The sequence below is a fragment of the Misgurnus anguillicaudatus genome, chromosome 11 (assembly GCF_027580225.2).
Source record: "Misgurnus anguillicaudatus chromosome 11, ASM2758022v2, whole genome shotgun sequence".
NCBI lineage: Eukaryota > Metazoa > Chordata > Actinopteri > Cypriniformes > Cobitidae > Misgurnus > Misgurnus anguillicaudatus.
In genome coordinates this window covers 3,450,548-3,472,500 of record NC_073347.2, presented here as the reverse complement: position 1 = coordinate 3,472,500, position 21,953 = coordinate 3,450,548, and the positions used below count along the sequence as shown (strand labels likewise).

Genomic DNA, 21,953 nt, shown 5'->3' with positions numbered 1-21,953 from the left:
ATAGAGAGAGCTGTAGATATAGAGAGAGCTATAGATATAGAGATGGTAATCATTTTTACTTTTTTTTTTTTGCCTGTGTGAACGGATTAACACTTTTGAGGGGACTGCCATGGTCAGCAGGTGCAGAAGGTGTGAAGAGGAAAAAAATGCTAAACTGTGAATGCACACTTTAAGATATGTAGATGAGGACAACACTGAAAAGATGAATGCACCTGCTCAGTCTTATTACAGTTAAAGACAGAGCAACTTTATGCTCTTTCAGTTTATGTCATACACTGTCAATGCGTATAAGGAGAGGAGCAATGTTCTTGATGTACTTGATGTAATATGCTCATAGGTCTTTGCAGCGTGGCATAAGGTCAAACACAAAAACTGTGGAGTGTGGGCTTCAGGGTATATGCTCATATTCACTGTAAAAACAGGGTCGCGCATTTCATTTTATAGGACAAACCGCCCGTGCTGCTCCCCGCGGCTGCCAATGTTACCCATGCCATGCCTAAATCCACCACTGCGGTGGTGGTTTAAGTCAGTGACTGGAAATGAAAACAAGGCAAACTGCGCCATTTGTCGATGTCATGGTGCAGGGAGCTACACTGCGACCAAAATGGTCGCATATGCGACCTTTTGAACTGCCGTTGCGACCCTAATTTTTAATGGGTCGCAAATGTGCTACCTAATGTTTTAGACAATATGCTATGATTTACTATGAGCATTTATTAAAACAGAAATGTGGATTTTAAGAATACGTTTTATAACGTGCTCTGACCGATCAACACGTTGGCTTCATTTTGGGTGAAAGCACGTCGTGTCTCTCCCTATCAGTGTACGTTTGCGTGCTCAGCAGTTTCTCAATGAATAATTAGGTGCGACGCAAGCGCAGTGTCTTCCATGTTTCTGAACTTGAGCAGAGGTCTTTCTTCACTGAGGACGCGGGACCCGTATGGTTCCGGGTTTATATTTTAAGTGGTCTGTCGGGTCCGGTTAGGTCCTAGTTTAATTACTTTGGGTCCCAAGTCTGATTAATGTTGTGTTTATAACCCGAGTCGATCGAAAAACGGCCATGAGCGCTACCGCGCTAAAGCTCGAGTGAAGTTTCAGCGTGCCTCCGGTTACTATGGCGATGGTTCTTGTTACGACCACGCGCTGCGTTTTCTTTCTCACATGTTTTTAATAATCTTATTATTAATAAACCATATCTTTTCTAAAACCATATCCATATTAAGTTTGGACAGAGATTGTAGCAAAGAGCAATGCTAATGTCAAGCCAATTGCACTGAACAAGCAAAGGAATGTAAAGTCTGTCACCGGGACAGCAAGTAGACTTTTAAATTTGAAATAATGAGTGGATTAAGCTTTTTAAATCGGCAAGAGAGAAATAGAAAGATAGAGCAGAAGCAGTAAAAGTGCCTATCTAATAGTAATTATTACCATTATAACATCAGTCATAACATCAGTCACATTTATAATCTATAGACCTGCACTGTCTATTAATATACTATACATCGTAATGTATTATATTGAGTTTGATAAAAGGGGTCTAATTGCTTCATATATCAGTGCAAAAACAGTAAGTGTTTTCGTGGTGCTTTGACAAACAGTGTCAGCTTTGTTAATGGCAAAGAAAGTTTGGGGTGGTTAGATTAATGAAATATAATGTGAAATTAATATTAAATTTTCAATAAATCAAAGTATTGTGTTGTGTCACACATTATTAGTTCTACGTCACATGTATAGTAGACCATTATTTGTCAGTGGGTAATAATTGCCCTTTTCACAAACACGACTGCAACGTTTAAGAAAACAAGGCGGCATGTGGTTTAAAAGATGGCAAGTAAAATAAAAAGCATATCTGTATGCAATACAGTTTCATTATTGTTCATTATTATCCAGAGCACCTTAATATAACTTGAAAAAAATATGTGCGACCAAATCATATTTTGCGCCAGTAACTGAAAAAGTTGGTAGCGCAAGTGCCACCAGTGGAAAAGGTTAGTGTAGTTCCCTGTGGTGCATTGTACCCACTGTTAAACAACAATTTATTATATTCATTACCCAGTACAGCTGCACATTGCCCAAGTGTAGTTCAACCGGCTTTCAGTTCTCTTCAAAGATGCATTTACTAAGTAAAATTTCTTGGTCGTTGTAAAGAGTAATTGGATCTATCAGACTGAATTTTTTGTGGTAATGTTTGACCATAAATGTTTAAGATTGTTTGAATCTGAATGTAAGACAATAAGACATTTTAAGGACTTTTATTAGGCAAACTTTATGTATTTTAGAGATAACTAACATTTGAATAATGTTAACCTTAACCCCAACATTCCTAGTTAGAGCTACTAAACTCATAATAGTTAAAATTTAATTTTGCCTATACTTAAAGCCTGTCCTCATGAGGTAAAACGGATGAAGTAACCAAAACTAAATAATAAAAAATGAGAACCCGTTTAGGTGAAGAAAGTTACATGAAGAAAGAATTTTGCTAACCTTGAAATAACCATTTGGTGAGAGTGGAGGGCAGTGAAAAATCTGAAAATTAAAGAAATAAAATATTACAATTGTGTACATTGCAATACAGTCCTTGGCAAATTTTGCATGCATGCAGAAAATAATCAAATAAATGTCTACGATTTAAAACACAAGATTACTATCTAAATCAGTGGTCTCAAACTCCCGGCCCGCGGGCCATTTGCGGCTCGCCCTCCCCCTCTCTGCGGCCCGCGTCAACTTTCAAAAATATAAAATAATCTGGCCCGCAGAAAGATTTTTATTCACTTTTTTTATATTCGTTAGATTTTTTTATTTAAACATTCAAGTGTTCGTTCACATGTCGCGTCTAACAACGCGTTAAAACGAGTCAAAGCATTACTTTCCAACGTGCTCGAGAGCGGAAGTTGCGCTCCGAGGCGTGGGTCGCGTCACCGGTTGCTACACAGCCATGAACCGCACGCTCCGTGATGTCGAGGATCACTGAATGTGTGATTGGATTTTAATTATTCAATTACACATAGAGCAGTACACTGTAAAAAATATCCGTAAATTAACAGCTGATTAACTGTATATTTTAACAGAAATTGTCCGTAGTATGTGATTCACAGGTGTTTCTCCGTTTATTTACATTTTCGAATTGCATTATGGGATTGAGCTCAGCCTCGACGATTTTTAGTGGCTGCAACAAAGTCATGGACAGCAAAAATGTAAGCTTTTTCATTGGTAAGTATTTTTAAATGACATTTTACACTGCCATTCAACAAGAAACTGTTTATTTATATTATTTTGAAAGTATATTATGGGTGTTATATCAGCAAATAGGGTTCACAACGCAATTGTGTTATTAAGATGCATTGTTTGGGAGATTAGGACTGTTATTTTTTATAAGTGTACAATCTGAACAGCTTTTTAGTAGGAAATCGTTTTAACTTAAATAAGCATTGATTTAATGATGCTTGGTTATGCCCTCTCTGTGACAGAGCGCGAGTGTCTGTAAATGTACAGTGTTATTATCAGTATTTTATTATCAGCAGTAGTTTGGTGTATGAAGGAGTTAACGTCCCCTCCCCCTCGCTGCTGCGCCACTCTGTGTTTCATATGCGTTACTGCGGCTTCACTTTGCGTGTCTGAGGTAATTATTTTGTAGATTTCAATGAAGTTAATGCTTTCTAAAGGTATTATATAAGCGGCTAACTTTATAAATTTAAGTTTGTAAATATTGTTAAGTTTTAGTTGTGTATAAGCTATGTACTGTTAACAGCTGTGCTGGTGGTTGATGGGCTTAACGGAGGCAGGGTCGTTCAAATTACTTCAAATATCAATCTTAATATATCGTTCAGGTTCACTGATGCTTCTTGATCTCTGTATGAGTGAGACATATCGATGCTGCGTTAAACCGGGTTAGTTTACATAAAGATTGCAATCTTTTATATCCCGATCCTGTCATTGTCATTATTCAAAGCGCATCTAAGGTATCAAAAGAACTTGTGAAGAACTTGTGTGGTAAAACATGCCTTGCATTACTATATATATATATATATACATAACTGCTGAATTGATGTCTATGTTGGATTTACTGCTGTAGATGTTTAGTTGGTGTTAATTAATAACCATATACTTGGGTATAATTTAGTCTATATTATTGCAAACATTTTTGTAAGATTATTAATTATTAATATTGTTCTTGGTTTTTTATTGTTTTTAGGGCCACTGAAGTAGCATCTGGTGGGTCTATACTGGAAACAACATACACTGCTAGTGAACAAGTTGTAAGTTATTAAGTTATTAAATATTCTTTCTCTGTCCTTCCTCTCTCATTACCTTTCTAACTCTGTATGTCTCCTTACATCACAAACGACCACATAATGTTTTTTATCTTGTAAATAATTATTAATTCTAATCTTTTTAACAGCCATTCAGTCTAAGACACATCCTCTGAGTAATCTGAATGGTAAGTTTTTAAAAGTTTGTTGACACTTTCTGATTCTCTCTTTTAAATGTTTTGTCACTAATAATCACTAATATATTTTTCTGTTTCTTTCCAGCTTTCATCTTACCTGTAGACAAGAAGCAAATCCTCCCAGTCCTGCCCCTCTGTGAAAACTTTCTTTCTTTGTCCTTGTATCTTTTCTAATAATTGAATCACTGGATTTATTTTTTATGTCTGTTTGTAATGTAAATGGAGTAATTAATTAGTACTTTTCTTGGGATACTTTACAGATGAGACATGTGTTTTTGTTCTTAATGTTTTAATATTTTGTATTTTTACAGAATTTTGCAGCAGTTATTAAAGAATCTGTTTTTTTTGCAGAAAATTTGTTTGGATTTTTTTGTTCTTTAGTTATTATTACACTAGGTACACCATAAATAAACACAAAATCTTAGTTTTTTATTACAGTACAAAGTCTGTGTAATGAACTGCCAGTACATTTTCTTTTAATGTGCATATTTATTTAACATTTGCTGTTTTTAAACAAAAGGTATACCATTAAATAATTAAAAGTGTCCTGTTTTTTTACCACAGATACAACATTAAATAACAGACAATTACCTGTTTTTACCACACACTATTAAATAAATTAAAATCTACAGTTTTTTAATAGTATATTATACCATTAAAACACAGAAAATGTATTGTTTTTTACTATCAAAAAACAGATAAATGATAGTTAAATAACAATCTTACTGTAGGCACACTGTCAATTAACAGATTTTTTATTCTGTTAATTGACGGTAAAAAGTCTGTGTAATAAGCTGCCAGTACTTTTTCCGTTTTTTTACGGATTTATTTTTTACAGTGTACTATTATTTTTTCTGTCCAATATATCTTATATAACATGGACTAATTCAAAAGTTATGGGATCACTTTCAATTATTAATATTTTCCCACATATAATAGAAAATTTATGAAAACTGAAATAATAAAGAACATAATGAAGTCAATACTATGACTGAAAACAATCCAAAATAAATCAAAACAGAAACACTTACTGGTGGTAATTTTTATAATAGTTTATAAATGTATACAGGAATTAAATTTGTTAGTTTAGTGCAAGGTTTTAATAGGTCTTCGTTAAGATAAGATTAAGAAAAGATTTACTTAGGCTACTTTTATAAAATAATGTATATTAAAAAGATAAAACCATTGCTTATATATTTTCAAGTATTATTATACATTAAATAATAGAAAATAAACATGACATTTACAGAAACATTGTACTTTTTTGAACGTTACAATAGCTCTGCGGCCCCCCGATGAACTGCTTGTCTTAAAAATGGCCCCAAGCCAGTTTGAGTTTGAGACCCCTGATCTAAATTATATCACTAACGGTGGCTTGCACCAACAAGAATTAACGCTTATCTAGAGGTTGTTGATCCCATACTTATTTTAATTGGAGTTGTGTTGCACTACAATTTTAAACTCTGATTAACAAATCTTAGATTAATCATTGTGAGATGACAATTTAGGATTGGGCTGGTTTAGGTAGTTATAGTCATGGTCAGAATTATATGCACTGTAGTCTGCTGGTGAACACACACTAAACAACCAAACCCAAGAACAAATTGTTGAATAAAATAATTTGTTTTGTCTTTGCGTGCCAAAGTGTTCTCGTTGCTTTATAATATTATTATTGAACTACTGATGGAACATTGACCTTCTAGGTCAGGAATGGGCAACTTCGGCCCTGGAGGGCCACCGACAAAAAATGGTCTACGAAGCGTAGGGTCTTGTATCACACTGAAGGGGATTATTTACCCGATAACTACCAGCTGCCTCTACATTATCCCGCTTATTACACGGCTACTTGCCACATAAGAAAAAAACTGGACATGAATTTGAAACATTTTATTGGCATATTTGTTTTAAATTAACATTTTTATCCTTCCGCGAAACTTTGCACAGATGCATAAAATTATCCTAATACCTTATTAAGATCCTCTGCTTCATACTTGTCTGTCTCCATTTTTTTCTGAACGGCCAGTCTTTGAAAAGTTTTAATGCCCATTCTGTATTTTTTTGTGTGTTGGCTTCGTAGCTGTCATGCTCTATTTTGTCAAGTTCAGTCTCAGTAAGCTGTCTGTGTCTTGTCGTTGTTCGTTCTTCTATCCACTGTTTAAATGTTTTGTTTTTTCCGTACATGTTAAAATGAATGTCAAACTTTTACACAAGAGCATGACGTGGGCACGTAACCTCGATAGAAACGATAGTCCAAAATCTCTACCGGTTGACAAATTTCTACCGTGGCCGGTTGCATAAACATAGCCGTGACGTTAAGACTGCGTCTTAAGTATGATTCTGACTAACTAGTAATTAGTTAGGGCTAATCAGTCTTATTATTTGGATTTAAATTAGACCAATCTACCTTTCTATGTAACATACCTAAAACAGTTATGATCAGTCTTGAAAAAAAAATTCATGACTAACTTTTAAAGCTAGTCTTAAAGTTTTATGCAACGGCCACCGGTTAATTATGTCTACCGGTTTATTGCCCACCCCTAACACACAATATTTATCAGACTTTGGACCCGAAGTATTAAACTTAGGACCGACCCAGACCCGACTGACCATTTAAAATATAAACCCGGAACCGTACGGGTCCCGCGTCCTCAGTGAAGAAAGACCTCTAATGGTAAAACTCTGCTTAAGTTCAGAAACATGGAAGGATACAATGTGACACTGAGTTTGGTTCGCGTCGTTTATCAGCTTATTGACTAAACTCTGTTATGATGAACATGTCAAATATTAGATGTAGAATGCTAGAATGTTTTATACATTAAAGGATCTGTGTTTATTAAGATGCTATTGATTGCTAATTGGCTTTGTGACATTGTACTTGAGTTTGGGTCAATTAAAACGGAGAAGGCATCTTGACAAGTCAGTCAAAACATATACTTACGAAGGCAAAGACACACACTCAGGGAATAGCTCTACAAAGAGCTTTTTGTAGCTGCTGTTGACACACAAAGGAAGAAAAAGAGCAAACATGACTAAATTTGAACAGACTTATCTCACTCATTTTCAGTGTTTTCCGTTTTATCAGTGCTTATTGACTAAACTCTGTTATGATGAACATGTCAAATATTAGATGTAGGATGCTAGAATGTTTTATACATTAAAGGATATGTGTTTATTAAGATGCTATTGATTGCTAATTGGCTTTGTGACATTGTACTTGAGTTTGGGTCAATTAAAACGGAGAGGGCATCTTGACAAGTCAGTCAAAACATATACTTACGAAGGCAAAGACACACACTCAGGGAATAGCTCTACAAAGAGCTTTTTGGACTTTTTGTAGCTGCTGCTGACACACAAAGGAAGAAAAAGAGCAAACATGACTAGATTTGAACAGACATATCTCACTCATTTTCAGTGTTTTCTGTTTTATCAGTGCTTATTGACTAAACACTGTTATGATGAACATGTCAAATATTAGATGTAGGATGCTAGAATGTTTTATACATTAACCCTTAAGAGTTCCTAGGGATATTTTGTGCCATTTTGATTTTGATTTTTAAACCATCTTGACTGTGATGATTGAATATAGCCCAAACTTGCCAAAGGTTAATCATTTTTGATACATTTTAGAATTTTGGTTACATTTTTTTAAATTAGCTTAAAATGGCTAAGCTACGCAAAAACCGACTAATGTGTTCCTAAGGACAAAAAATGCCCCATTGAAAACCATTATAACTACCATTTTTGACCCCCTATTTATCTTAACATAAACTAATACATACCTTTATGTCAATATATCATTTTGAACTACTGGCCTTGAAGTTTCAATTTTTATACTTGTCCACCAGGTGGCGCTACTTTTTACCATTTCATGCATTCATCAAAATGTCACAATTTTTGCCGTTTTCTGCGGACCGCATAGCTGCTGAAAAGATAAACCTTTAATGTTGAAAATTGGTGTGTGTGTAAAAAAAGTGTGTCTGAGTGGTAAGGGGGTGGTGGTGATGTCGGGGTGGAGTCGATGTTGAGTGGGGCAGGGGGGCATATTCAACATATCCAAATTCTTCTCTCTTTGAAGGGCACATTCTGCATTATAAACTAATTCAGTAATAAAAACGATGAGAGGTCAGAACCGAAACAAAATCAATGTTCATTTTGGTTCTCGCTCATGTTGTTTATGCAAATACACTGCTATAAGTATGAACAGTATAGCAGAAGTAGTAAAAATGGCAAGGCATTACAGCACACATAAGGCTCCTGAAATAATCATGCACTTCAAGAGCGAGGATGGCTCCTCATCTTCCTCCGAGGATTCTGAGGTCGACACGGAGGCCTCAGAGGTAGAAGTAGACCAGCTGGAGTCTAATTCATAAGAAGGATCTTCAGAAGACTTGTCAGAAGGTGAGAGCGGAGAGGAGATTGATGAAGTGGCGGCAGGATGGACATCAAAAATTGAAAAATCTTTTGGTCTCCCACAAACATGGAGACGCTCCGCTACTTCCCAGCAGCCAGAGATTTGATCCCAGGGCTCACACACTATGCCACTGCCCAAATCAGTGCCCTGACTTCAAGCTTTTCATTGATGCATGAAATCCTGCAGCATATTGGGGCCATGACAAACCTACATGGGAGACAGTCACAGACTGGAGAGATCTTGAGACAGAGAAACTGCAGGCTTATGTGGGGCTGCTCATTCTGACCGGTGTTTACAGATAAAAAATGAATCAGCCCTCAGTCTCTGGAGTGAGAAATCAGGACAGGTCACTATCTGGGCTACGATGTCCCACAAAAGTTTTCACGACATCAGCCGAACACTGTGGTTCGATTAATGTTAACATATTGGCATTTAAAGTAGGGCTGGGTATTGTTAGGAATTTCACAATTCGATTCAATTTCGATTCTTGAGGCTTCGATTCAATTCGATTCGATTCAATTCAATATTGATTTACTTGCTTCGATATCGATTCAATAATAAGTAGATACACAAGCAATTAAGTACCTGAGTATATTTTTAAATTATGTGTGTAGTATTACTAATGTTTGATCACGTTGATGGTAAAGGCTTGAAAGAAGTGCTGCTGTTTGCCATCTTTGATCTTTCTGTTTTGATAAAGCGCGTCTTGTACAACGTAGGGCTGTCGCGGTGAAGGAATTTCCCTTGCGGTGATTTTGCGTGGCTCACCAGCGCGGTATGCGGTTTTACCGCCTTCATTTACTAAAATAAAATTATTTTTTAAATCCAGAACAATGAGGTCAACTAATGTAGAAGAAGGGTAGGCTACATGTATTTCCCCTTATGAAAAAAAAGATGAACACAAGCTATACTACAGCTAAATATATTTTTAATAAAAATAAAAAAAATTGAAGAACATCATTTAGGCTTGTTAAGCGCAAATTAACAGAGCATCGGTCAAAACAGAACACAGCAGTGTCTTAAAGAAATTAAAATGAGCCAGTATTTATGCACCTGTAAATGTACAAAACAAATGCAATACAAAAGGCAATGCATAATAATTTAGGGCATTTTAATAATATATTAGTGGATAAATTAACGTTTATATATAAAGTATGAAAACGAATGTATCATTATTTTGGCTAAATTAAGCTGGAGAGGTAATTTTTAGTCACACAGATTTGTCATCATTTCAGAACAAACATAAATGCTATCTATAATAACTTACATTATATCCTGTGTCTTCCTTTGTCGAAAAAAAGTAGAAATATATGCGAGTAAAAAAATAAAAAGCGGAAACGTTTAGCTCACGCGGAGCGAAGGAAAAGCCGTTAATAAAGCAGACTCTCCGTGTATAGAGGATGTGATGAAACAGTCGAGTCGGCAGATGATCATCATTGTTCAAAATGTTTCATGCAGATACTGTTGATGAAAAACTTGTTTATCTAAATGTCTAGGTGAAAGTCAAGTGTGCAGTCAATTCACAAAAGCAACCGCAGCGTTATATTGGCTGCATCCACGGAGCGGACGCTGCAGATGCACAAAGAAAAAACCTATAAAGGTCTTTTTTATGAGGTTTTAATGCTGGTAAACAACCAGTTATATTTTGGCGTTATTTGGGTTGATCAGTTATATTAAAGTACTTTTAATCTTTAAAACTGCATCTAGAGGCAGACGACGCCACAGTTATTCTGTCATCTCAGTTTTACTTTTTCACACATTCACTGTATGATTTAACGAAATATGAAGTATTACATTTTTTTTTTAAATGTAAGAAAAATACTGGCCTACTCTCTTAACTCTTGAGAATCTATTTGGCCTTTATTATACATGTACTGTATGACGTGAAAAACAAGGCGGCATATAGTTTCATGAATTTAACGTGAAAGGCGCGGTTGTTGCGGTTGCTTTTTTTCTATGCGGTTGGGCTTGTCAGTAGCGCGGTCATGCGGTTACAGCGACAGCCCTAGTACAAGTTGAACGCTGAACGCTCTCACTAGAGTGTTGCCCACAGCGGCGCCACTTGCCGGGGGGGCTGAATCGATTCATAGGATTTGATGAATCGATATTGAATTGAGAAACAAATAATTGCAATGCATTGATGAATCGATATTTTTACCCAGCCCTAATTTAAAGGGTTAAAATTTCCACAAATTTAATTAATATTTGACATGTATGTTTCAGGAAGAAGTAGTGTTAAAAGATTTAATAGTTTAAAGTGGAAAAAATGATTGATGTATGATATTTTTAGAGCAGTTTTTGGGAAGGTGTCATTTTGGCCTTAGGATCATTTTGGCCTTAGGAAGTGTGAGTTTTGTATAAAATCTTACCCTGTTCAAAAAATAACAATGCATCAAAATCAATGTTACTACCAATCCTAGGGTCTAATAATAATTATAATCAAATGGTAGTTCAAATGTTTTTTGGGGGGAAAATATTTAGATTTTAGTTTTTTTCTGTTAAAAACATGGGTTAATGTAAACAAACTGGCATGTAAAGGGTTAAAATTTCCACAAATTTAATTTATATTTCATATGTATGTTTCAGGCAGAAGTAGTTCTAAAAGACTGAATCATTTAAAGTGTAAAAAAATTTTGACATATGATATTTTTAGAGCAATTTTTAGGAAGGTGTCATTTTGTGGCCTTAGTAACACTTAGGGAAGTTTTTTATCAAATCTGACCTTGTTCAAAAAATAACAATGCATGAAAATTAATGTTGCTACCAATCTTTGACACATCTCAGGGTATAATAATAATAATAATAATCACATGGTGGTTCAAATGTGTTTTTTGGAAAATATTTAGTTTTTTTTTTTCTGTAAAAAAAAACATGGGCTAATGTAAACAAACAGGCATATAAAGGGTTAAAAGTTTCACAAATTATATTAATATTTGATATGTATGTTTCAGGCAGAAGTAGTTTTAAAAGACTGAATTGTTTAAAGTGGAAAAAAAAATTGATGTATGATATTTTTAGAGCAGTTTTGGGAAGGTGTTTTTTGTGGCCTTAGGATCACAAGTGTGAGTTTTTTATAAAATCTGACTCTGTTCAAAAAATAACAATGCATTAAAATCAATGTTGCTACCAATCTTTGACCCATCCCAGGGTCTAATAATTAAAATAATCAAATGGTAGTTCAAAAGTTTTTTTTTTGGAAAATATTTAGTTTTTTTGTTTTTTCCTGTTAAAAAACAGGGGTTAATATAAACAAAATGGCATATAAAGGGTTAAAATTTTCACAAATCTAATTAATATTTGATATGTATGTTTCAAGCAGAAGTAGTTTTACAAGACTGAATCGTTTAAAGTGGGAAAAAATATTGATGTATGATATTTTAGAGAGGTTTTTGGGAAGGTGACATTTTCTGTCCTTAGGATCACAAGTGTGAGTTTTTTACAAAATTTGACCCTGTTCAAAAAATAACAATGCATCAAAATAAATTTTGCCACCAATCTTTGACCCATCCCAGGGTCTAATAATTAAAATAATCAAATGGTAGTTCAAAAGGTTTTTTTGGAAAATATTTCGTTTTTTTGTTTTTTCCTGTTAAAAAAACAGGGGTTAATGTAAACAAAATGGCATATAAAGGGTTACAATTTTCACAAATCTAATTAATATTTTATATGTATGTTTCAAGCAGAAGTAGTTTTACAAGACTGAATCGTTTAAAGTGGGAAAAAATATTGATGTATGATATTTTAGAGCAGTTTTTGGGAAGGTGACATTTTCTGTCCTTAGGAACACATTAGAGATGCGCGGTTGGCGGTTACAGCCGCGGACTCCGCGGATAAACCGCGGATCGGGCGGATGATGTGACGAAAAATAATATTTTAATTAAATTCGGGCGGGTGGCGGATCGACAGCTTGTTATTAGCTTTGTCCTTCAAAGCATGCGACCTTAAAGGTGAGCACTATGTCTATCAAGGTGGCAGGCTCAGAAGTTCGCGAAGAGAACTGAAATGAGACGGTCTAGCCTTCTGAGGACCCATAATTTGGGTCACCTGTTGCACGCACCCCCAGTAGCGCCCATCGCGCCTGTCAGCAATAAACAGCGGAGACATTTCTGACTTATTAAAATAAATATGTAATCAGAAAAATATGAATTTATTTTAGAAAATATGACACATTGATGTAGATTAAACTATTCAACAGTATACCTCTTTCTAATCAACCTTAGAAATATACGCAACATAAACCGAATAATATTAACACAAAACATAACTTATAATACTAAAACAGTGACAAGAAAAAGGTTTCTAAATACACTTTTATATAATAAAGGTTTTAATTGTTTGGGATAGCCTCGGCTGTTAAGGATCCATTCGTTCTATCATTAACAGCGCGGAGAAATGAGGACGCATTTTGACACAGCTCTTATCAACGCCGGCGAAGGAGGTACGTGGCAAACTTAAAAAAAATGAGAATTAAAAACAAAGGAAATAAAAGGTCAGAAAAGGGTTGCCTGGAATAAGTTTTACAAAGTGGTAAATCAGGATGACACCAGTGCAGACTATGTAATTTGTGCGTTTAATTTAGGCTATTTATTTATTTATTTTTGTCTCATGTCATGTGCGCCGATCGGAGACTGGTCTTTATGATTTAAAAAGAAAGCATTCAAGTGAACAGTACTAAACAAACTTGAAGCAAAAATAAATTTCAGCAAATGCAAACTTCAATCAAACATAGTAAGAGGTGAAGTATAGCTTTAGCCTACAGAAATGCTTATTGCATTAATTTTTAAATGTGTGCGAGGTCCGTGCACGCCCTTCGCTAGCAACAAGCGGCTAAACAAGCATTAAATATTAATGACGTTGAGTTTATTGTTTTTATTAATTTATATTCACAAAACTTATCAACAAAACATTGATTAAAATTAAGAGACAAATTTTCTGAAACGAAATTCATTTTTAAAGTAGAAAACAAAACTTAAATTAAACTCGAAAATAATGTCTGACCCATTACAATTCTCCCGTCATATTGGCCTTTACAACGCCCTATATGGCGTTTAAAATTACAGTCTATCTTTCGTAATAAGCTAACTAAATTTAAACAAAACATAAACACATTACAACAATATTCAAACCCAACAATACTCAAACATAAATATAAAATAGACATTATCTATGATGATCCATGTTAAAACAATCCGATATAGCGTGTATAATAGCTGGTTGGTAGATGTTTACTATTTTTGTCAAAACCTCCGTTGCAAACCTCCATTTACCTGAATAAAATTATTTTTACTTTGAAAATGATGCGCTGTCACGTTAACGTCAGCTGTTCGTTTACATAAGACTCCATCTACATTTACACTTAGCGCAACGTCTGAGTTCTCAAACTAAAACAGGGTCTCCAGCGTTGACGAACGAATCCATTTATGAGGGTCGAAAACGGTGATGTAGTGTAGATGAAAGGCGTAAACGTAGCAAAAGTAACGCGTTTTAAAGGATAAACGCATTAATGTAAACATAGCCTGAGTTCACACACTGCTTATATTCTAGGGCTTTCTAGTCTCGCGGCTGTCATCAGCAGCGGCTGTCATCAGCAGCGCCTTGCATCGCCCAGTCAGCGGATGGCGGGCGGGTGTGGTTTTGAAAACTGGTCAGAAACGTTGGTGCGGATGGATGGCGGACGGATGATGAGTTTTGTGATGCGGTTGCGGATGAAATAATAGCCCATCCGCGCATCTCTAGAACACATACGTAAGTTTTTTTAAGGATCTCTTAAGGGTTAAAGGATCTGTGTTTATTAAGATGCTATTGATTGCTAATTGGCTTTGTGACATTGTACTTGAGTTTGGGTCAATTAAAACGGAGAAGGTATCTTGACAGTCAGTCAAATCATATACTTACGAAAGGCAAAGACACACACTCAGGGAATAGCTCTACAAAGAGCTTTTTGGACTTTTTGTAGCTGCTGCTGACACAAAAAGGAAGAAAAAGAGCAAACATGACTAGATTTGAACAGACATATCTCACTCATTTTCAGTGTTTTCTGTTTTATCATTGATTATTGAATAAGCTCTGTTATGATGAACATGTCAAATAATTGGATACAGGATGACAGCCATATTTATTACTTACACAATTAGACACCAATTCACACTGAAAAAGAGAATATTTAATTCATCAGTTTATATGTAAATGTTCTGAGTTAGGACTGTGTGTGTACAATATGATCTAAAAATGCGAAAAGATGAGAATAATAATGAGACTGTACAACCCACTAACAATCAAAAAGCTATTAAAACAGGGTTTATACAGAAATCCTTAAGTTAAATTTACTACTTTTTACTACCTTCAGAATATTTTTTAAAACCATCACGACACTGAATTGCAAGTGTTAATCAGCGACCTTTCTATTATTTACACAGATTTTGACATATATAACATACAAAAAAGAATTAAAGTGAAAAAATTATTCTGACTGAAATATTTTTCAGGCCAAGTCATATTCCTTTACCTAACACTTTATGTAGGCGAGACCAATAGCATTTTAAGGGGAGATTTTTTTGCCATAAATTCCATATTGGAGTCTCATGTGGCATATAGGTAGCTGTAGTTTGCAGGGCATTTCAGATTAAGGCGAAACAGCTAAATAACTCACTATACTGTATAAAAAGAAAACATGAATATCACCACCTTTAATGAATATTTTATTAATTATTTATTAATTGTAAATGTATTTATTTTAGCATTTACTAATAATTTTTTAATCAAAGTTGAAACTGTTAACATTAGTGAATGGACCATGAACCACCGTCAATTACTGTAATGACATAAACAAGAATTAATTAATGATTATATACTCTATATTTTTCATTGTTTGTTTATGTTATATAATGCATTTCCTAATGTGAACAAATACAACTTTTTCATATCATATTATTCAGTACACATAAACAAATAATCAAGGGTCTGTTCTGTTCACACAACAGCTTACAGTCACAGCTCTAAAACAGTAACGTTATGTATGAATATAAACCCTGAACGAGTAACTCGAGTCAAACTCGTGTAGAATTCGCACAGGATGTCTGTAACCATAGTGATTATATTAGTAACGTTACTTACGTTAAAACGAATACAAATTCACTGGTGGCAGAATTCATTGTTTCTTGGTGAGCAAACAGCGTAACCTAACTGTTAATAATCTTTCCAGATGCACAGTTACGTGTGACAGGGCAGCTCGCGCGGAAGTCAATGAGACAAGGCTTTAACGTTACATACTAGATTATTCATACTCATTTTGTATTTAAATAACATTATATATTTAAATAACAATCATGACTTTTGTAATGTTTTGTTACTATTGTTGTATATTAAACCGGATTACCCAAATGTTAGGGGAACCGGAAGTGAGGTAAAAATAAAAAAAGATGGATGTCGAGCTGATGGTCGACACGCACTGCACGTTATGCTGGAGTTGTGTTTATTCGCATACATTGATTACACAAGAGTGAAATACAAATAGTACATGGTGTCAGAGAATATAAAGAACTCACACAGACGAGAAGATGGACTCCGCTGGTGTTCTGATGCCCAGGATGGACTGGGATTCCCTCGACTTGCCTCACTCATGGAGGAGATTCCGACAACACGCGGAACTGATGTTCAAAGGCCCGCTCCACGAAAAATCGGAGGAGGAACATTGCAGCTATCTCCTGTTATGGGTAGGAGAAAAAGGTAGAGACGTTTATAACACCTGGACACTGACTAACGAGAACGCAAAAGTTTTAGGCACGTACTATGAAAGATTTGAAGCATATGTGATGCCGAAAAAGAACCACATCTTTGCACGGTACAAATTCCACGAGAAAGTACAAGCGGAAGGTGAGGGCTTTGACAATTTCGTCACAGAGCTAAAATTACTAGTTAAAGACTGCGGATATGCCAATACAGACGAAATGGTAAGAGACAGAATAGTCTTCGCCATAAACTCCGCAAAAGTGAAGGAGAAGTTGTTAAACTACGGACCAGATTTAACCCTTGAGAAAGCCATAGACATTGCACGATCTCACGAAATAGCGCAGGGACAGCTGATATCTATGGCCGGGCAGCACAGCACAACTCACACGCAACAGGTCGCACATGCCGTGTTCAAACGAGACAATAAACAGAAACATATAAAAACTACCATCAGAGCCGAACGAGACAGCATAAGATCTAGAACATGCGGACGATGCGCACAGACGCACCGGGACAAGGAAAAATGCCCAGCCATGGGCAGACAGTGCAAGAAATGTGGAAAACCAAACCATTTCGCAAAGGCTTGCAAATCACAACAAATGTGGAAACAGAAAAACGTGCACGCCGTGAATAACGACACCAAACAAGCCTACGAATCACCCCAGGAATTCTTCATCGATACGATAACAAAAGAGCACAGCAACGTGATAAACGAACAGGCTTTTGCCGAAATTGAAGTAGGTTCAGAGCTACAGAAGGTGAAATTTAAATTGGACACTGGGGCACAAGTAAACATAATACCAGAAAACAAAATAAGAGATGTTATCGGTGTCAGTCAAATACACCCAGCAACACGTAAACTGTCAGGATATGGTGGAGAACCGTTATCCGTGAGAGGAACATGCAAACTTCAATGCAAACATAAAGGGTCACAAGCCATTCAAGAATTCTATGTCGTTGACACGCAAGCACCGCCTATACTAGGACTCAGAGCATGTCTGGAGATGGATCTAATAAAACTGGTCCTCTCTGTACAAACCGATACAAGGCAAAGTGACGATCTGCTGAGTGAGTTTGCTGACGTTTTCGAAGGAATCGGAGAATTCCCAGGCGAGTGCAAAATACACATAGACCCTAATGCAGTTCCAGTAGTATATCCCCCACGAAAAAATTCCATTCACACTACGCAGTCGTCTGAAGGAGGAACCACGCACTGGGGCGCTTCGCATATGTCTTGACCCGCGCGACCTAAACAAAGCGATAAAAAGACCGCATTATCCATTGCCAACCCTGGACGACGTGATCTCCAGACTCTCAGGCGCAAGATGTGAAGGGTGTCCGTTTGAATCCTGAGAAAAGCACGATTTGCGTGCCGGAGGTCTGTTACTTTGGACACAGACTCACACATGACGGCATCAAACCAGACCAAGAGAAAATTAAGGCCATAAAGGAAATGGAACCGCCAAAAAACAAATCCGAACTGGAAACCATACTGGGTATGATAAATTACCTGTCCAGATTCGCCCCGAGACTTGCAGAGATAAACGCACCGCTGCGACAGATGCTGAAGCAGGGCAACGAGTTCACATGGGACGAGACGCATAACGTTGCTTTCCAACAAATCAAGGACCTGATCACGAGGGAGCCAGGACCCGTGTTAGCATACTACAACCCAAACGAAGAGCTGCGGCTGCAGGTCGATGCTTCTAAGAATGGTTTGGGCGCGGTACTTTTCCAGCAAGAAAAACCAATCGCATACGCATCAAAATCACTCACAGAGACGGAACAGAATTACGCACAAATTGAAAAAGAACTATATGCCGTTCTGTTTGGATGCAAGCGATTTCACCAGTATGTATATGGGAGGTCATTCATTGTGGAATCGGACCACAAACCATTAGAATCCATATTAAAGAAACCGCTTTCTGCTGCTCCCCCACGCCTACAGCGCATGTGTCTACAGCTGCAGAAATATAACTTCACGCTGCTCCACAAGCCAGGTAAAGAAATACCCGTTGCTGATACATTATCCAGAAAATCTGTGGCCTACCATGACACGTCATTAAACGAGGGTATGGAAGCACAAGTCCACACCGTAATCAGCAACTTACCTTTGTCAGACGAAAAACTCGCAGAGATCCGTGAGGCGACGAAGCAGGACTCACAGCTCACAGCTCTAAAGCACATAATTCACACAGGATGGCCGGAGACGCGAAGGAGCTGTCCACCGCTGGTGCTGGAATTTTGGAACCACAGAGACGAGATCTCTTATGCCGACGGCATTGTCCTAAAAGGGGAAAAGATCATTGTACCGCAAAGCCTAAGAAATAACATGTTGCAAAAGATACACACAGGGCACATGGGTGTGGAAAAAAGTAAACAACGAGCGAGAGACGTCCTGTTCTGGCCGTGCATGAGTAAGCAAATAGAAGAAACTGTGCAAAATTGCTCTATTTGCCTAACACATCGTAATTCGAATCAGCGAGAACCAATGATCGCGCACCCGATTCCCAAACGTCCATGGCAAGCGGTCGCAACTGACCTTTTCACGTGGCAAAGTGAGAACTATATAATAGCCGTCGACTACTAAAGTCGTTTTTTCGAGCTGGAAAAACTACACTCAACTTCCGCGGCTGCGGTGATCCAAAAGCTCAAAGGAATGTTTGCGCGCCATGGAGTGCCTGAGAAGATCGTGTCAGATAACGGTCCGCAATACAGTTCTCAGGAGTTCAGCGCTTTTGCAAAACAGTGGGACTTTGTACACACAACAACAAGCCCGTACTATGCCCAAAGCAACGGCCTCGCAGAAAGAACAGTCCAAACCGCAAAGCGTATACTCACAAAAGCGCGTGAAGAAGGAAAAGATCCGTACCTGAGCATACTGGAGCATAGAAATGCACCCGTCGATGGTTTTAAATCACCAGCACAGCTTCTCATGAGCAGACGGCTTCGCTCAGTCCTGCCCATCACCGGCAAACTTCTGCAACCAAAAACATGTAAGCCTTCGGCAGTGCAACGTAAAAGAGAACAATGTCAAATTAAGCAAAAGTCATATTACGACAGATCCGCAAAATCGCTTACCTCACTTGAACACGGAGCCAACATATATGCCCAGCAAAATAACGGACAGTGGAAGCCTGCTGTGGTGGCGAGCGCATTGGAGGATGGACGCTCGTACATCATCCGAAACTCCGACGGTCAGGAATATCGCCGTAACCGCAAACACCTGATGGATGTTAAGGGACAAAGTGTTGCAGTTTCAGCACAACCCGTTTCTGATGATAACTCAAGTTCACAGGATAATACAGCAAGCAACCTCACTATGGGCTCAAGTGCAATCACACCTACACCAACTGATAATTGCGTGATTACCAGGTCAGGTCGCATGGTTAAAAAGAGGCAAATACTCGACCTATAAGTATCAGCTAATGACACTTAAGTGCATACTTGCAATGATAAATGAATGTTTCATTTAAAATGTTATATTAAAAAAAAAAAATCTATTCTGCAAGCATTCTGTTATTGGTATCTGTTTTGAAGAACATTATACGACATTTATGTTTAGCCAGAGTTCGCAAGTTCACCTGATACCGTTATCTCATGTAAATTGAGTAAATATTTCCTTTAGGCATGAGTATGTACCAACTGAAGTTTATGTGACATCACATGATATTTTATTTCATGCTGAATTGTGTGTAAAAAAAAGGGAGATGTAATGTTTTGTTACTATTGTTGTATATTGAACCGGATTACCCAAATGTTAGGGGAACCGGAAGTGAGGTAAAAATAAAAAAAGATGGATGTCGAGCTGATGGTCGACACACACTGCACGTAATGCTGGAGTTGTGTTTATTCGCATACATTGATTACACAAGAGTGAAATACAAATAGTACAACTTTGGCTCAGACGTTCGCAATCCGAGCCCATTTCTATTTCCATTAAGACAGGTGACGTAACGTCCGTTAACGTTATCTAACGGCGCTAACGGTAAAGTAAAATCTAAAAGCCCTTGTGTGTGTACGTTTTCTGAAAAATAGTTAATTTTATGATTTATCTATTGGTCTAATCGATTTAATTTGTGAAAGTGTCTGTTGTTGACTGTTAAAAGAAAACTTTACCTCAGGAAACGATACAGTAGGGTTTGGCCACCGAGAATTAGCCGGCTGCCCTCAGGTTTCGCGGGTTGGAGGCTTGGAGCGCGAGTATTTAACTCTTGTGACAGGCTTTTATCTGTTCGCGTTTATATAACATCGTGTCACCGTGTCATAAACTTGCTAAAAATGTTTAAAATTATGATAATTCTGCATTCTTTGAAGGTAACTTTACTTTGAAGCTGGAAGTAACAAACGGCTCACCTGGTCACTTAGTAATATAACTATTTTGTATATACTTTCTAAAACGTAATGCTTGTATTTCATTTACATTTGTAATCCGTTTATAAGAAAAGGACTTAATTGACTGGTTAAGTAAAATTTTACCTCAGGAAACCTGTGAGTACGGTTCGTCCACCAAGAATGGAAGCCGGTTGTGAGCGTGAAGGACACAGACATACCTCAGCTTATATATGACCGCAGTCAGGTTTCGCGGGGTTTGCCCTATAGACTGGTTGCACGTAGTGATGGCCAAATGAAGCGTTTCGAAGCATTATTGCTTTCCGATACAATTGTGTCGAAAATGGTTCATTACTCGAAGCTTCATTCAAACAGAAAATGCACACCACCATCTGCTGGTGAAGTAAATGTAATGCAACAAAGCTGACAATGCGAGTAGGTTAATGTACCCGCCCCATTTGGGCTGTCAGAGCTTTGACACTGTGTTCATGTTTAAAACCCTCAATAAAACATTGAACATGAGATGTGTTTGTGGGTGAATATTTAGCCGTAAAATACAGCACTCTACAACTTACTATAAATGGACATTTATGTATTTAAAAATGTATTTATAATGTGGTAGAGGGCAACTGGACAGGGCTTGGACAATGTGGAGGAGGGTATTCATTAAATGTTGTGGTTTTATTCAGAAATATAATTTTATATTAATTATAATATAATTTTATATTTTTTAATAATTTTATAATATAGCCTAATAGGCTATACATTTGGTGATGTGGGCGATTTCTTTCTTTTTTTAACAAATTCACCAGCTTTGGAGAATATTCTCTCACATGAAACAGATGATGCTGGAGTACACAAAAATTGCTTAGAAAGCTTTTCTATGGTTTGGCTTCACTTGTGTGGAAAATAAAGCCGCCAGTTTCAAACCTGTCAACGCCGGATTGGGCTATCAAAGCAGTCGTGTGGTTCACTAGAGAAATGAACCAGTGTGTTTGCTTCAGACTTCGTATTTCACGTGACTAGTGACGTAAC

At 36.9% G+C, this 21,953-nt stretch overlaps 1 protein-coding gene and 1 long non-coding RNA gene across 8 annotated transcripts in view; one reads left to right on the top strand and one right to left on the bottom strand.

Moving 5' to 3' along the window:
* LOC141368745 (uncharacterized) overlaps positions 1–21,173 on the bottom strand; it is a 64,545-nt gene extending 43,372 nt beyond the window's left edge. The window contains exons 1-9 of one of the 7 annotated variants that reach the window (XM_073872831.1): positions 21,066–21,173; positions 19,668–19,812; positions 19,459–19,566; positions 18,698–18,873; positions 16,403–16,561; positions 14,985–15,669; positions 14,754–14,817; positions 7,725–7,787; positions 2,485–2,526 (exon numbers count right to left, since the gene is read on the bottom strand). In XM_073872831.1, the coding sequence (XP_073728932.1) occupies positions 2,485–2,498 (14 nt within the window). In that variant the 5' untranslated portion in view covers positions 2,499–2,526; positions 7,725–7,787; positions 14,754–14,817; ... (4 more) ...; positions 19,668–19,812; positions 21,066–21,173. Of the gene's footprint in view, positions 1–2,484; positions 2,527–7,724; positions 7,788–14,753; positions 14,818–14,984; positions 15,670–16,402; positions 16,562–18,697; positions 19,138–19,458; positions 19,860–21,065 lie in introns of those variants that run through there. The other 6 variants (XM_073872829.1, XM_073872830.1, XM_073872832.1 and 3 more) reach the window with 6 other exon arrangements.
* Positions 3,224–4,904, top strand: LOC129416435 (uncharacterized). The gene is made up of 4 exons (XR_008635365.2): positions 3,224–3,619; positions 4,193–4,256; positions 4,400–4,438; positions 4,533–4,904. It is a non-coding gene; the product is annotated as an uncharacterized lncRNA (long non-coding RNA).
* Positions 21,174–21,953: the final 780 nt, after the last annotated feature.